This window comes from Falco naumanni, unplaced genomic scaffold (assembly GCF_017639655.2).
Source record: "Falco naumanni isolate bFalNau1 unplaced genomic scaffold, bFalNau1.pat scaffold_42_arrow_pat_ctg1, whole genome shotgun sequence".
NCBI classification, from domain to species: domain Eukaryota; kingdom Metazoa; phylum Chordata; class Aves; order Falconiformes; family Falconidae; genus Falco; species Falco naumanni.
The window spans coordinates 308,414-326,373 of record NW_024427496.1 but is presented as its reverse complement, the minus strand read 5'-3'; the positions used below and the strand labels follow the sequence as shown (position 1 = coordinate 326,373).

The following is a 17,960-nucleotide window of genomic DNA, read 5'->3' as shown; positions in this document are numbered from 1 at the left end:
TTGAATTAGTGGGTAAAACCCCCAGATTTTTCCAGTCTTAATTGATCTCGGGACAACCATTCTTCCTTTCCCAGAACTGGGACTTTGTTCTGTCATCTTCTGATCACTACTGACTTCTGTGGACAGGAAATGACAATGTAGATCTTCAGTAACAGGTAACTCCCTGAAAGAAGTAAACCTGCTTCTTTTATTGACACAAATGTCCCAGAACACTGGCTACCATCTGGGCTACAGCCACCACATCATCAGCTGCTAGCAGCAACAAAAAGATTGGCTGTCCTATCATACAAGGTTTGGAAAGTACTGAGGAGACTGGAAGTTAATATTTTAACATTCATTTTTCCCGCACATGAAGTGTTTCAGGTACAGCACAGCTGCTGATGTAGTAACTGGGGATGTCTACAGCTGCAGCGACCTTTAATACGAACCCCAAGATGAATACCGTGAGGGGCCATGGGCACAAACTGAAACACAGAGGGTCGGGGCTGAACATCAGGAAATGCTTCTTTCCGATCAGGGTGACTGGGCACTGGCACAGGCTGCCCATGGAGGCTCCATCCTGGGAGATACTCAAAAGCCAGCATGGTCCTGGGCAACCAGCTCTGGGTGGTCTTCCCTGAGCAGGGGAGCTAGAACGGATGACCTCCAGAGGTCCCTTCCAACCTCACCCGTTCTGTGGTTCTGTGATCCAAAACAAACATACCAAACCCACCACATAACTCTTGGCACTGCTACACACTCACAGTAATGTTAAACCTAAGGCGCATAAGGTGACAGCAACGTAAAGTGCCCCGTCCTCCAGCATGAGCACTGGTAAAGATTTCACTTTATCGGCAGAAACAGTCACGGCATCTGGACTGAAGCAGCAGGCTCAAATCACATCAAACGATGTCCTAAGCATTAAAGCAACACTGGAAACATGAACAACACATAGGGTGAAAGGATTAAGCAGAACAAAGGGAATGCTTTCGTTAAAACACAGAACATCAGTGGAGAAAAAATAATGCATCTACCTTAATAAGAAACATTCTGACAATTCTGTCACGCTCAAGAACCAAGGTGAGTCATTCTGCTAGTCAGAAAAAAACAGGTGTGCTTCTTATGGTGAGTGCAAAATAAAACACCTATGCATCAATAAACCAACAGGCAAGTGCAATGTGCTTGACATCCATTTAATAGAATTCACATTCGGACTGCAATAAACACATTTTGACACCTGAACTGTGGGATGAGAAACTATAGACGCGCTATGTAAACAAAATCCTTTCCGGAGCTTTTTTCCCAGCATTTTGTTCAAATCAGGTAATTTTTGGTTAAAACATCACGGTACTCCTGTACTGCCCTGCAAAGGGGATCCTGGTCAACGTGGATACTTTTTGAAGATCCATCGGAAAATACCATGGGAGAAGCTCCAGCAGATCCAGCTTCAAGTTCAGCAGTGGCTAGGGAGAAGAGAAACAAGATTCCGGTGTTGCTTTTACACTAGACAGGGCCAAATCAGTCACTATGAAAACATCATGGATAACTGGAGAGACTATAATCCAGAAAGAGATTTAAAAACTTCCAAGGGATCGTAACAATCAAAGGGCTAGGCACAAAGGAAGAAACAATCTTTTTCCACATTTGCTTACCAGTCAACAGTATTTCTAAAGCCAGTGAAAGAAATTCTATAGGCTACACAGCGAACGTCTTCAGGGAATCCACAAATGATTCCTGCTTACACCAGTGCTAATCTGAGCCCCCCTGCAGATCTCTCGAACCTCCAGTATCTGTTTTCCTTGAATGTTCAAAGCAGTGATTTATTGGAACTCTACTCCTAAAAACCAGCTTCTGCCTTCTCTGTGACAAACTTAAAAAGAATCCGCTGGTGAAAACGCAAACACCTTTGCAGTGCAGTCAGGCCAGGACAAGTCTCCTAGCCTGGCACTTTCTTTGAGGGGCGTCTTTGTAACTCACCCTGGCAAAACCCTCTTTCCTCCACAAAAACACATACTCAATGACAGCAAGCCCACCTTTCCTGTTCTTCTCCAGCCACGTTTTTCAGACAAGGTCCTGAAACCAAACGCACTCTATGACACCTAGCAGATGCACAGTCAGGTTCAAAATGCACACGGATGAAATGCAACGGCTTTGTGTCCATTCAGACACATGGAACGAGCTGTGAAGCTACAGCTGAACACTCTCTGTATTACCAAAAGCATGCAGGAACAGAAGGAAATTCTCGCAGGGGCCACCTGCTTTGAAATAGCACCAGTCACTGCAAAGCAAAGCAGTGACTCTGGAGGAACGACTACCCTGAAACAGGTGGAATTCCTCTTTCGACACCTGGCCTCATATTATAGAGCATGTTTCATGCTATGTGTTAAAAGCATTCAACTCATCTTATGTTTGCCCAAGTGCTACTAAATCATTTTTTCCTAAAGAAAGGGTATCTTTCATATCACTGATTATATTTTTCTTGCTTATTCAAAAAAGACTGCAACATAAGCTACAAATACAAGCAATGAATAAGAAACGGCAAAAAACCAAGGTCCAACAGCATGATTTAGTGCGGAATGCAACTGATGCACAAGGAAGAAGCAGTGATGGCTGAAGTCTACAAACATCTTCTCTCAGGGCTTCTTTTACGTTTGACGTTTGTGCTCAAGGATTCACTCTAGAAAAACGTGACTTCAGCTTAAGCCAAGCGCACCCGTGTAGAGGAAGTGGGTTAGTTTTCTCTGCACTTGTCTTTTTCAGGCAACTGCATAACATTCTACACAATCTTTTGGTAAGCTGGAAGTTTTCACATTCAAGTCTAAACTGGAAAGCTAGCAGAAAAACCTCCCTGTGCTTAGCACAGGAACTTCACAGCTTTCAAGCCATTATGTTCAAGAGTAGGAACACTCCTCTTTTTCCTTAAAAATGCCCCTAACATAGTGACACATTACCTTGTTCAAGTTCTTCAGCGATTTTTTCATCTAGTTCCTGCCGTACCTAGAATTATACAGAAAATACAGTTAATATTTTAACAGTTACGTTTTTCTAATATTAAACTTCTAAAACATTCTTAAAATCCACACATAGTGAGAGAAAACCTAAAAATATAATTCCAAATAGACACATCTTGGTTTGGGGTTTGATTTCTACTGAAGAGAAACTTTTGGTCAGTCGGGCTGCAGCTGCCTCATTGCTCAGCAACGTTAACAAAACAATTTGTAACTCACCAGCTGGATTATTACTGGGCATTTAACAAAATACACAGGAAGAAAGCAAGAAAGCCTAGCGCAGTTATTGCAGTGAAGGTATGGCTGAAGTTGATCACCAAACACACGAACAGAATGTCAGCTACATGCCGAGATATGTACAAATGCCACCCACAGGGACAAATCAGCCAGTTGAGGCTGGCTTCTGCAACTTCACAGAGAGAAGAGCTGCACCAGCAGCTGCTGCAGGATTGACATACACCATTTGTAAAGAAAAAAGTGTGTGCCAATATTCTTCTTTTCTCCACCTTAAGATGGGAAATTGAAAGAGCTCCTACAGATGATGCCAAAACTTCTTTATTGTTATTGCAAATACCACGACACACATTTATAAAAACATAAAAGCACACACAATTTTTTCTTGCAAACTGTGTACTAAGAAAAACAACCGCAGCTACAGCTTCTACGCAGCGAGTGCTGTGGGGTTTATTATGTAGCTGGAATCACCCTGGATCACTACAAAGGAGCACTTACGCCTCTTCTCCCCTAGAAAGTGGGTATTGTTACCAATTAAGTTATTCTCACTTATGATTCTGCCTTCAGAAGCCTTCACAAGAAGGAATCACATCTCTTAATTTAAGAGTCACAGTCCAAGCGCTATATGCTGCTGTTTACATTTGATGATACCTGCTACTCCTACATTTTTTCCATCAAATTTGTGACACGCAGAAGTGAATTTCCAAACAGATATCATACAGCTTCCAGGGCTACGATGGCCATGAAGATGCTGCAGGGCTTGGACCTCGTGAGCTGTATGGAGAGGCTGAGAGCTGCAACTGTTTCTTTACTGGAGAACAGGAAAACTCAGAGGGACCTTATCTATGTGTATAAATACCTGGTGGGGGGAGTACAGAAGATGGAGCCAGACTCTTCTCAGCGGTGCCAAGCAAAAGAACAGGAGGAATAGGCACAAATCCAGATAGAGGAAATTTTAACACAAGGATTTTTACAATTATTATTTTTTAAAAAAATTGTAAGCATGGACAGACACTGGAACAAGTTGCCAGAAAAGGTTGTGGAGTGTCCATCCTTGGAGATGTATAACACCTGGCTGACAGAACAGTGAGAAACCTGCTGTGGCTGACCCTGCTTTGAGCAGGGGTGACGTTGGACTAGATCATCTCTAGAGGCCCCTTCCCCTCACTCATTCTGCGACTCTCTTGATTTTAGTACTGAATTCCTGGGGGAAGGAGCATTTATTTTATGAAATGAGCAGACCCACCTAGCAGCGTAACAACAACAACAACAAGAACGGAAACACTGCACAGGGTACTCAACAGGACAGAGAGAGCAAGAGCCTCAGGAAGGAAACCACTCTGCTTACCCTCACAAGAGGAGCAGTAACAGGCAGTAACTGCAAGGGTCAAAGGAGCGGGGCTGTAAACCAGCGAAGCGGAGGGAAGGGCTCTCTCTCCAGGAACACAGGGATAGCTGGGACCACATTCACTAGATCCTGCAGGAGAAGCACCACTCTGTGATACTTCATTGAAATACTCTGTGCCAACAGAGCTGCATGAACAATGGAAAAGGACCCCCCAAATCTCTAATTGTTTTCAAGCAGGTACAAGCAGAAGCAAAATTCCGGGGAGAAAGGACCCCCTAACTCCTGAGACGAGACACAGGTAACAGAAAAAAGCAGGAAAACTAATGCCTAGACCAAAATACGGCCCAAACCCAGGACCAAGCCCAAGCAAAGTCGTAGTAGTTAGTGGTGTTAGAAGAAACCACCTTCCCTGGTTTCCTGAGTCTTCACAATGACTAGAAGGTCCACAGGACCCTCCGCAACATGTACAAATCAATCAAGAGAAGAAAAAGGTCTTGTTTTCCTCTTATTCATTCCATCAATGTCTTTGTGATTCTCATCCATGTCTGAGGGAAGAGAAATAGGTGGAAATAAAGCCAACACACTGATTTCTGAAAAGGGAATGAATGAAGAGCCAGGCAAAATACACCTCCGAGGACCTTAACTTGCCTCCACTTTTCTCCTTCCCCCCAAACCCCTGGGAAAGGCATCACAGCTGAGTGTCCCAAACCTCCTGAGCAGGCACTTCTCACCTCACTGCACATCTCTTCAGGCGGTAACACACCAGGTGTTCATTTGCAGCAGGCACCTTCTCAACAGTTCTTTTTCACAAAGTGGTGTTGACTTACTACTTATCCACACAGGCTGCTTTAGCACAGAGTAAGCTGGATCCTGTAAGACTCCGTGAAATGATGCTCCAAGTCTGGAGTACCAGTACTGTTCTGAAGTTGAGTTCCTAGACACAACTGCTGCGACCACCAAGAACTTTTTGTATATCAGAAGTGGCAAGGAGGGTAAACCAGCCTACTCCTAGAGCTCAAAGTTCCATTATAACAGATTAAATCCATAGACTATCATCTCACAGATGGTTAACTACCACAGAAGCCATTGCATTACATCTCACAGATGGTTAATTACCACAGAAGCCATTGCATTACAAATACATAAAGCAGAGAAGTCCCCTGCAGCAGTCATTCTTTCACTTGGACAAACTAAAGTTCAAAATATGCGCAGTGTTAGGAAAATGTGAATACATCAGTAAGTTTTAATCAAAACCTAACAGCATAAACAGACAACATTTCCAGTATAAAATACCAACCCAACATTAAACAATGCTGGCTGCAAACCTTGCCATGTATCTGGCTGCAGAGAAGAGAGACGGACAGATTTTTGATGAAGGAGCTGAAGAAGAAAGAATAACGGCCTGAAGTTCACAGGTCTTCAGTGAGAAACAAGAACGTGGCCTACATGTAAATGAAGCAAGTAAAAAAGCTAACAACAAAGACTGCTACAAGAGTGCAGAAAGCCAAATCAGAAATGGAACAGAAATTGAAAGATGAAGTAGGAAGCAGACATTTCCCTTCCCACATTAAACTGGTTTCATTTATCCACTGATTCACCCTGGTTGCAGAGTTCACTGTTCTTGTCTGTCAAGACACCCATGTTCATTTTCACCAGCCTTTGGCACAGCTGTTAGGATTTAAGCTTGACATTTGTTAAACCTAACAACAGGACTCCAGTCCCAAAACCTCCTTGCAGCACTTGCAGGAGACATTCCTTGCCTTAGTCTATGGACTAAGGGAGCAGGTCTGAAATACTGAATTGCTAGTTGCTACGGTCACTGTCTAATTACATGCACAGAATTTGTCAAGTACTTGTAATTTATTCCACATTACTGAAGCTCTAATACAAATAAAAACCACCAAAAAAACCCAAAGACATTGCATGTGATTGGGATTCTACTGGTTAATAAGCTTGTGCCAATATGAACTTTTTTTGTATTTTTAAAGATCCTTTTGCACTTCAAGGTTATTCATTTCTGTAGCGTATATATTTGATAAAGGGGAAGGGGCTATACTGTAATGGAACCCATTTCTTTATGCTTTTTTAAGAATAACACGCTCGTTTTTTGCTGAACTTGTGATATGACCATCTTCAACATGTACGGCTCTATGTGTAATCACTGATAGTCATGCTTGATGTTTAGGAAAACGGTGCAATCTTTCAAGCCTTTAAACACCAAATTCCTTAGTTAAGTCTAAAGAAGAAACTGTGTCCACTTGCTAGTGAAGCACTTCTTCCTCTTGTCAGCATCATTTACCAGGGTTTTTTCCAACAGCTGCAGGACCAATGAATGAATACCATCATTTTGAATAATAGCAGTGTGAACTATTTTCACCTCTTTGCCCCTGAAGCTATTTCAAAGCTTCTGCACAAACGAAATTCACACAAACATCTTCCCCTTCAGAATGGCTGGCATGTTCCCTACTTCCAATAGCCCTTCTCACCTTGAGGAAGCTACTACAAGGAACACCAAATCTGCAGAGAGCTTTGACTAAAAAAAGAAGCCTCAAGGACTGCCTGAGGCACACTGCAATTTCAGCTTCTTAACTCCCTGTCATTTAGAGCTTCAGTGGCAGAAGCATGTGTCATCTCCAGCCAAGGCAGCACTGCGCATCCTGAATTTAAAGGCAAGGCAAATTCTGTAGAAGGGAACCAGGTTAGTGGGAAAACAAAGCTGAGGCATAACTGAAGTAAACAGTGAAGTGAAGAAAAGGCTTAGAGTCAGAGAAATTCTTCTGTTTTGAAACAGTCTGGTGAACAGACAGAATACTAGGCAGCACAACCAGCCAAGCATTTCAAAATAGACTAAAACTATAATCTCTGATTTCTTCCCTCATGCTCCAACTTGCCTCCTGAATGGCACGGGACTCCTGCGGAAATGACAGCACAGACTGTGCATCTGGTGATTTTGCATTTGGAAACTGATTGAGATTTGCCACCCATTATTGTATGCAGAGGGATACATGCAGTTTTTCCCTTTTGTTACTTCCTGACTTCAAAGTCTTACGTTCCAATTCAATCCTCTTTTCTCAGATGCATGTTATGCACATGACATACTGCACCCGACTGAGAACAATTCAGCCCGCAGTTCTAAGTGAAATACTCACCTAGTCCTCTAGCAACTACTGCACCTCTGAGAACTCAGTTCCTTTCTTCTGAAGGACTCCAGAGAAGATCATGTTTTAAGACTTCCCTGAATACACTGAACGTCAGGTGACTTGAGGCTACAGGCAGTGCCACTACAATTAGTCTCAGTTGTTCCCTAACTGGTGATTACAGGAAGAAATATCATAAAGAGATGTGCAGCTGGATTTAGTAACAGGGAGGTTATTCTTTTTTTCCTGTTTCTTCTTCAAAAAAAGAAACCACAACTGTTAAACCCTTTTCTTTTAAACTAGGACAGCTTTTTTCCTAGAAGGGGGATGGTTTCCTCCTTTGCCTTTTTCTTCTTGTAACATCTCGCTCCCATCTCTCTCTCTTTTTCCCCTGCCCTCATGTGCTCCCTGCTCCCTGTCCCTCTTGTTCCCTTGTCCTGGCTTTCTCCTTACTTCAGTTTTGCAGTGGATCCCTGAATTTCGCCTCCTTTCTGCTGCTTGCGTGCAGAATAATCCCTGCAGGTGGTACAGTACTAATTGCCTCCCATGTTCTTTATGCAGCGTTATGTCCACCCCTCTGACACAAAAAACACATTCGCAACGATACAGAAAAGTTCATCTCTTAACTGCCGCTGCTACGCACTACCTACACACCGCTTTGTCCATTTTTGTTTTGTTGTTTGGTTTGTTTTTTTCTTTTTCTTAAGCCAGGCACAGTATGCAGACACGTTATTTAAATGGATTCTTTCCAGTGTAGGTGGGACCACCGAACCAGGGCAAGGCTTAAAAGTGAGCGAATGCTTCTCACATCCATTCAACAACAGAATACGCGAGGGACAGACACTGACTGAACAGGCAAGCTTGCCCGTGCCTCAGTCCTATGCTAGGTGGGAAACGGATTACAACGACTGACATCTGGTTTCCAAGTCTCATGATATCACGTTTACGTGATATTACGTCTGTGAGGGATGTGCTATCATGCTGACTGCTAATTACAGGGCACACTTTGACCAGAGGTACGCAGAGGTTGCAGCTTTTGTACAAAATCAGAGAGCTCTGTAGACTTCCTGAGGAGCAGTTACATATAACACCACATAGCAGGACCCACAAAATCAAATGCCTCCTATGCACAGCATACGTCCCGCACTCAAGTGAGAAGTTACGTGTCCTGTTCATACCATCCTAGTTTTGAAGCATCCCTTTGTTGGTATTGTACTAAAACAAGTTCCGGTGAAGAAACTGCTAGCATGAACATCAGTGAAGGAGGAAAAGGTGTCTCAAAGAAAGATGTCTGATGGGATTTTGCACTCATCATAAAGTTAGCTGTTTTAAAAAAGGTCATCCACAGAATGGCTTGGGTTGGAAGGGACCTTAAAGATCATCCAGTTCCAACCCCCCTGCCATGGGCAGGGACACCTTCCACTAGACCGGGTTGCTCCAAGCCCCACCCAGCCTGGCCTTGAGCACTGCCAGGGATGGGGCATCGGCACTAAATTTTACTGAAGAGCTTCTTTGGCAGCTTCCTATGCCACAGTATTCTTCATCACAGTTTCTCTTGCAAAAGAATGTTGTTACGCAGTCCGTCATTTAGATCTCAGTATTTTTTGGTCTTTGAGCACTTCTGGAAATTTGTATAACCCTGATGACCAAAAGTCTTTGTTTCTACCACCTAGTTGTGTACTGTTTTGATGAGCAATTTGGTTTAGCATATTAGAGCATATGGTTTGGAACTAGAAATGGATTCTAACTTTAGACTGAAAAGCACAACCTTGCTTACAGATACTCTTCAACACTAGTTGAGAACAGTATTTAAAAACACTTACCTTAGCCACATAGGCTTCAACTCTGTTTCTTGATGGTAACGTATTCACGGTCGGGGTTAGGAAGCTTCCTGCTAGATTTAGACTTCTATTCAGTGCCGGATTGTTGCTAATATGTCCCAGTTCAGTTGAATACAGAACTGGACCACTGACAGCGCTGCTTGCAATTAAAGGTTTGCTTCTATGGCACTCCTGAAGGAGCTTAGCGTTGGCTTCTGCTAGTCTCTCATTAGCTCTGAAACATTCAGAAGCATACAAAGAATTATCTTTGGTAATAACACTTCCGCAAAGTTACCCTCCAGGTCTTTGATTATTATCTGACTTCTGAAAGTGGAAGGGATTAAGAGAGTCCAAAAAAATCTCCATAACTGGATCTGGGTTTTTTTTGGAGAGCCTATTTCTAAGTAGTCACTCTACCTGCAAGAAGCAGCAAGAGTTAACCAATACCTTGGACTTCTCAGCATTAAGGCCTCAAAGCAGTCTGTGCACACCGTGTGTTTACATAGCTCTTCCTGAAAGGTACATCACCTGCATAAGAACTCTGGGCTACCCTTCCTTTCCCAAAGAAAGCTGAAACCTATGACATGCGGCTAAAATGGAAGCCAAAAGATTTTTGTTGTTCTTCTTCATAGCATCAAATGCCGTTCTCTGAAGGGCCTATCCTTATTCAAGCAGCAAAGGACATGACATTATCTTTTCTGCCATACTTAGAGTAAGAAGAGGAGATTAGAGACTGGCAAAAAGGCTGCCTGTTAAAACAAACTCAACTTCAAAAATATCCTATTAACGCCCATGATCGGTGGTGTTACTGCTGGAACACTGAAGAGAAATGAAGATAGTTCCAATGAACAGGGGGAGCCTTAAGGTACTTTCATCACAAATATGCTATCTTATGCATAATGCTGACCAGACGTAGAAAAGGTATTTAACGAAGAAAACTGCTTGAGGAAAAAGTAGTATCTTATTATCACCCCAAAAGAGCAGGGACTTACCTTTCCAGTTTTTTTGCTAGGCATCTTCCATTTTTAACTTCCTCCAGATACAGGTCTTTGTACTTTTCCGCTTCTGCCTGTGCGGATTCTTTTTGGAAAATACTGTCTTGTTGGGTATTTTTTATCCTGTCCAATTCACGTTCGAGGTCTCCAATTCTGTGTTCTAGCTGGTTTGTCAGCAAAGCATGACGACTGGCTCTGATTTGTTCTAATCTGTCCTGGGAGGCTGCCTGCATCTGAAGTAGATACACACTTTCAACCACCGCAAAGAAAAAGAGAACTCTCCTCGCCAGTCAATTGCGTGTACCCAATTTCAAGGGCCCAGCTCTATTCAGCGAGGCAACTGTGCCTCCTCACTGCCATCAGCGACCAGGGCAGAACCCTGGAACTACCACACCAAATGATTCTTTTCATTCAGAAAGAACCCCCATCTTAGCACTATTACTCATCAAAGCTACTGATGGAAGAACACTATCTCTGTAGGACAGGGCATAGCATTCCTCAAAGAAACCATGGAGATGCTGCACCCCCAGCCCCCACCCTGCAGCTTTGGTGACTTCTTTTCTGAGCGTTGCCCCTTGTGCAATGACTAAGGAAGATGTGTATGCCTGGCTGTGACAACTCTAAGTTGCAATACCCATTCAAGGATAAACAATGACAACAAGACCTAAACAATGAGAACAAGACCAAGTGGACAGTGATACCCCTCCAAGAACTGCAAAATGAAAACCTACCTTGGGCAAGTTTTTGATTCAGGGCCTGCAGGCACACTGCACGCACATGAAAGCATCTTGCCCAACCATATTCCCTTCTCCCACTGCCCTTCAGGAAAAACAGAAGTACAGCGTAACACACGGAATCAGGCACCACCCCCCGCCCCTAAAAATGACAACCAAAACAGAAGTCTATAACAGACACACATAAGAAATTAACTTACCTGCAAAATCAGATTGACTTCTTGCAGGTTTTGCCTTATTTCTTGTGCAGCTCGTTCTTCCACCTCTCTTTTGTATTGTTCTATTTGGCTGCGATCCACCGTGTTAGTCTCCATATGGTGTTTGAGATTAGCCACCTCTTCTTTCAGCTGGCTTTTGCTCTTTTCCAGTTTTTCATGGCTCCCACGCATGGTGGACAACTCCTCTCGCAAATCATGATTTTGTGCTTCTAGCTGCATGCCTTTTTTAGACTCTATCTCCAGCTGCTGGGAAAGTTCATCAACCTGTAGACAGGAAAGGGGAAAAAAACAGGGAACTCAGAGGGATCTAAAATTAGTCAAATCTGTGAAAATTGGTAAAGGAGTTGGCCATCAACCCTGTATTTACCATCTGCTGATTCAGTGTTAAAACAAAAGCGAAACCAGGCTCTTCTTTTAAAACAAGAACAGCTTTCACATCATTTCTGACAGCATTCCTCAGGTTCCCATCCTTCCTCAGTTCTGCAGTGGGTCACAGACCAAGAGGTACCAAACCAGCCGCATTACACCCGCAGGGCTAGGCTGAAAAGCACTAGGGCTATTCTTCTGCGAGATGTTCATACGATCATAGGAAATCAAACACACTCATACCCAGTTACATCACAGCCACATTCTGGTTTCATCAGAAAAAAACCCCATGTATCATGCTTCAGAGGAACTGTCACATGCTGTCACACGGTCAAAGCTTCGTCACAGAACTGACAAGACAAGAAACGGATACCCTTTCCTTCCATTACGCTAATAGATCTGGAAGTAGTGGTTCAGAACACCGCTTTTGCAGCACTGGTGGCAGAAGACAGTCTCTTTAGGTCAAAGCTACGGTTTGTTTTCAAAAGATTTCCAGGAAATATCAGACTTCCCATAGGTCCCAATGGTCAACTACAGCTTCTATCCCCTTCTTTCCCCCTCCAGAAACATCCATTGTCTATACCTATTAACCATAAAACATGATATCCCATCATCTTTTGGTTTTAAAAAAGTGGGGGAAACCAGCAGAGTCAACACTTGAAAGAGTCTCTAAAATAAGTAGAAACTTTACACTTATTTAAAATTGCCGAAACATAATTCCATTCCCTGTCATTCAAAATAGCTCTTCCAACAGGAACACAAATATGCTGCTAACCTGTCAACTAAAAATGAGCCACTCTCAAGGCAGTTGACTCATTCTACAATAATATCTTCTAAAAAGGAGCCTAACTTTGAAACACAGCTACTTTAGCAACAAATGAGCGGAGAAGCAGATAAAAGGTTCCATGCTACCAAACAGCCAGAGCAACCTCAAAAGCGTTTCTGGGTCTCCAAGACCAGGAAAGACGGACTGAGTTAGCTACTAGTAAGCAATAAGTTACTGCATTCATTTTTTCTGCATCACCTCACACTGCATTGTGCCCTGGGAAGCAAAGACACCATTCCGAAAAGCAAACCCCCAACTGCCTCCTGCTCAACTCGTGCCCGAGACAGGCTTCAGGGGGTGACCTTGGGCAAGGCCAACTGCACAGAGTTGTTCCGAGTGACGGTGGCGTTACTCCCCTCTCTTCCGAGAGGGAATGCATCCGTCGGAGCCCGACGATGCTGCCACGGCCTCAAGCTGCAGCCAGGCCTGTGCTGGGCCTTCACTGCTCTCAGCCCTGGCCCTCACCCATGGACGTGACGTCCCAGTAGGACTGCAGACCTGCACATCCCTATGGACCGGCCTGGTGATCTGCACTCTTGGAGGACTCTGCTTACTGTCCCCAGAACTGTCCCCAGAACTCTTCTGCTCTTCTTGGTGAGGGCCTGTGGGGCTGATCCCTGGCCCGTGTGGTCACAGACCCTGCCAGCCTTGCTGTGGCTCTTGCTTTGCCCTTCCTCTGCAGGACAGCCTACCCCTGATGTGCCCTCGCAGATACTGCTGTGTACGTAACACTTCCATCTTTACCCCTAAGAGCTACATCAGTATTACAGTCGCCTACTACTGTGACCATAGAAGGAACATCAAAAACCAGCCAAATAATTTCAGAAATACAGCCAAGAAAACAAAAGTCAAAGTCAACAACATGAAAAGAAGTACGAAGAAAGAACAGAGGTTCCAAAAGAAAAACCACCACCACCAAAATAACCCAAACAAAGCAAAGCTCACCTTTGCTCTTAATCTGTCAGCTTCATTGACCATTTCAGAATACCCGTTCTTCATTTCTCCCTGCAAATTCAGCTGGGACAGTCCCCCTCTCTCCTCATACACCCTTAGTTTCTTCATAGCTCTGCTCAGCAGCCTCTTCAACCTGCACAGCAAATTAGTCACAAAAACAATGAAGCAAAGAAACAAAACTGGACTTTTTCACATACTCTCATGTAAACAGCACAGACATGGCTTGCTTCATCTTTAACATGTTTGACACACGAGGAATTACCAGGAAAAACCAGTATTCCTGTGCCACATATGCTTGGAGAGTCCAGATTTCACCTGAAAAGAGGAATGAAAGACTCCCTTTTTCCCCGGAGAACTGCAGGGCAACCTGCATCTGCAGTTGTTTTGGCAGCTATTGAAAACTAGGGGCTGGTGTACAGAAGTACCTTGCAAGAACTAACGCGAGGCTGGCATCTGCTCACAGTTAGGTACACCTATTTTTTACATTACAGTTCAATAAAACATGACTTCTACGCAGGGATACCTCTTCACCACGCTAAAAAGCCGTACCTCTTACAGTCTTTCTGCAGATCAAGGTTTCTTTTCATTTCTTGGTCCAGGCGTAGTTCAACTGCGTGTTTCAACTCTACCAGCTTCTTCACTTCCTTTCTTTCACTCTCGCACTTTCAAAAGAGAAAAGAAAAGAAAGATGTATCACACACACAGAGCACAGGAAAAATACCTACGTACAGTCTGTGCATCTAGCGCTCTCCACAGAGAAGCTGCCGGACGTCTCTATCCGTTAGCCACGTTCCACAGAATGCCACGGGACAGAATTCCTGAGGATATTCCATCCCTTCAGGTTTCACATCAAACAGACCAATACGTAACTACAGAAACAGATGCCCTCGCTGAAGCAAAGGCCATCCTCTTCTAGACAAAAAGGTGGAAAAGATGCTGGAGAACACTTTTGGCAGTGCCTCTGCTCACAGTAGGGATTACGTAGGTATGCACTTCATGGGACAACACTGACCCATCTAAAGCTTTCATGGGATCTTCCACCAACCAGCAGGCAGGGGCTTCTAGAGGAATCTGATCTTTTGGAGTTCTTCAACATTTTATGAACTAAGTAAGAAGAATCACCTTTCTTGATCAAAGCTTAGACTTGGATACCTTTTTTCTGCTCTCTGCTTAGATCTGAGGACTAACATCCCGTTTGCCAAAACCTTCCGCAATTCCGAGAGAAACATAACAAACCAGAACAAATCGGTATTCTTTGGTCCCATGCACATAACATACCAGGTACACTGTAGAAACAAAATTATTTCAAGAACGGACAAACTTTAAATTGTTCTTTCTAAGCATATCCTTTACCTCTCTTTCTACTTTGTCAGTCTCGTATTCGAAGACTTGTTCCCTTAAATCAGTACACTTGGCATTTAAATCCTTGTTTTGCTCTTCTATGAGACAAATTTGCTTTTCCCTATCAGCTCTGAGTTTGTTCAGAGTATCATTAAACCGGTCCTGTACATCATTCACTACTTCTTCTTTCATGATCCTCTTGCTCTGTGTATCTTCCAGCTGCTGACGCAGTAAAAGGTTTTCACTCTGGAGCTGGGCCAATCGCTCCTGCAAGGACTCCTGTTTTATTACAAGTTCGCTTACTGGATCTTTCTCAAGTTGTTGAGCACGATCACATTCCTTTGCCTGACGCTGGGCTTGACTTAATTCTTTTTGTGTCATTTCTACAAGCAAAGTTTTTTCTCTGAGGGTTTGCTCCAACTGGTGAAGCTCATTTTCTAGCCTATTAGCTTTGCTTTCAGCTTTACACAGCTGCTGAGACAAGCTCTTGTTGGCTTCTTGTGTGTTGGAAAGGTCATGATGGAGCTTGTCTTGCAAGCGATGCCATTCATCACGTTCTCTGTGAAATCTTTGTTCAGCATCCTTTTCTGATGACCGATGACGTTCAAGTTCTTGAACAGCAGCATTCAGGCGGGAACGAAATGATTCAATTTCTGTCTCTAGTCTGTCTTTACTTTCGTTTGTCTGCTCAAGTTTGGAAGTCAGCACTGCAGATTCTGTCTTTAGTAAGTCCAGCTGTGCATTGTACTGAAGAACCGTTTGTGTTAATGCTTCCTTGTTCAGTTTAAGTTCCTTTTTGAGAGCTTCATTTTTTTCTTTCAAGGTCTTATTTTCCTCTAAAGATTTTCCTTCTTCCTCCTGGTGCCTAAGTCTTACTTGATTGATTTCTAGCCTTAGCACAGCAATCTCATCTTGTAGTAACTGATTCTTGTACAACAGATCCTTTTCTCTCTCAGTGTTGGATTCCTGAATGACAGGGAACATGAATAAAGAGCCAATTGGGAAATGAATCTACAAAAAAAAACTTCAGCAATAAACTGCATTTTAACATTTCTAATACTGAAGCATGACTTCAAAGATGAAGTTTCAGGCAATAAGCTACTCTGTGAACCCACGCACATGTACAATGTATGTACACAACGGAAGTGCAACATATCCTTAAAACCTAAATGAACATCCCAAATACACAATACCCCCTTAAACCTACAACCAAATAATAAAATTATTTAAAACATCTCAAGTGTAAAGCTTTTAAAATGACAGTGCTTTCTTGTATGTGCATGCCTTTATAATATTGCCTTTAAGGTTGAATTACTTGTGCTACAGATCTGGTAAAAACAAGGCTAGAAAGGGTATTTTCCTTCTCAAATGTCTTCTGAACACTTATCCTTTTGTGTTACTGGAAGTTAGCTATGAAACTCAATCACCCCCGGAATGCAATAGTCCTGTATATTTCCTCTTTATTGTATGTATAACTTTTTTCGACTTAAACACATTCATCCTACATTTATTGGGCAGCACAGCCAAGAACAAACAAGGCTTCCAAGCACTGCACATTCTTAGGAAATTCAGTAAACTCTTTTCAAGATCTTTTTGAATACAGTGTTTATGGTTGCTTTTTCTCCTCCAGTTACTCTAACTCCTACAGAGAGTTGAATTCATTGTTGATATTCGATCATAAAATTTCAGTATGTGGAGGTGGAAAAGAAAGTGTAGTAAGTTCAATAAGGGAATAACTAAAAAAAAAAAAAAAAAAGCAATGGAAACACAAACACTGTCAAACAACTTTCTTCCTGGCCAACCTTGACATAGGTAGCTAGGTGTCTCATTGCTAGAAACCCTAAAAAGTGATAATAAAATGTCTGTGAAATGACAAATAACAGATAGGTTAAGAAACGGGGTAAATAGTGTGTTCTATTAGTTTCCGACTTGCACAAGTAATTCAGGTACATACAGGAGTGATGCTGCTTTCCAGAACTTTTAAAGACATAAGAGAAAACAGGAAAGGTATTTACACAGTTAAGTTACACCGGTAAACAGTAAATAAACCATCAAGAAACACGGGAAGTTATATAAGATTTATTATGACTTTAAAACAAATATGGTGAAATCTGACTTATTCGAAAAAAAATATCTGCTTACCTCTGAATTTTTTCCTATAGATCTTCTTGTCTCTTCTTCTAGTTCCATTTGTCTCCCAAGGTGGTTGTTCAAAATTCCTTCTTGAAGGGCTCTGGCCCTCTTTTCCTGAGAGCACTGTGTCTGTGTTTCATCATGTTCCTCTTCAACCTACAGTAATACAACTGCTTACATCTCGAGAAAAATCAGAGCTAGCAATACATCTTCCCACTCTCCCCAGAATACCTGAAAAGATTTTTGATTCCCCACAGCTATGATAATCCACCTATAAAGAATAAATTTTAATTTTCTTCTGAAAATTTAAGAAGAAGAAATACAGGATGTTTTGTAGTAATTTCGAAAAAAGTCAGGCTTTGCCTGAAATACAAATGAAACCTAAATTCTGAAACCAAAATTCTGAAAAAGAAAAAAAGGATTAATAAACTGCAAAGCCAAAAAAACCCAACAAAACAAAACAACAACAGACCAATTGTGAACCAACTGTTCTCTACTGCCCTCAAAATTTGGCAATAGTTATCCAATGCCTCTTCCATGAACAAAGCACCTCCTTCTCTAGGCATACTGGAATACAAGTGAAAAGAAGCAGAAAAGGAAGTGTTTAATTCATTATTTAATATACCTGTTTCAAGAGCTTTCTCAGTGTTCTTATCTCCATTTCTAAATTCCTTGAGTGTAACTCAAGTTTCTGTTTCTCCTCCCTTTCTTTACAATATTGATCGTCTTTCCTTTGCAGTTTTTCTCTCATTTTCTCACAGAGCACTTCTACTCTGAGTCTCTTTGCTTCTTCTTGTTTCAAAGAACACCTGGGATTTAACAGAGTATTTGAGAAACAAAAGCACTGATACAAAAGTAGATGTTCCA

General features: G+C 42.5%; 1 protein-coding gene across 1 annotated transcript in view; it reads right to left on the bottom strand.

Annotated features, from left to right (window-relative positions):
- Positions 1 to 1,051: 1,051 nt before the first annotated feature.
- The window catches only part of LOC121082203 (ankyrin repeat domain-containing protein 26-like), a 42,957-nt gene continuing 26,048 nt past the window's right edge, over positions 1,052 to 17,960 (bottom strand). Inside the window, 10 exon segments of the mRNA XM_040581551.1 lie at positions 1,052 to 1,442; positions 2,931 to 2,976; positions 9,530 to 9,761; positions 10,519 to 10,754; positions 11,456 to 11,737; positions 13,611 to 13,752; positions 14,169 to 14,281; positions 14,973 to 15,926; positions 17,103 to 17,249; positions 17,719 to 17,902. Of these exon segments, the coding sequence (XP_040437485.1) occupies positions 1,294 to 1,442; positions 2,931 to 2,976; positions 9,530 to 9,761; positions 10,519 to 10,754; positions 11,456 to 11,737; positions 13,611 to 13,752; positions 14,169 to 14,281; positions 14,973 to 15,926; positions 17,103 to 17,249; positions 17,719 to 17,902 (2,485 nt within the window). The 3' untranslated portion in view covers positions 1,052 to 1,293.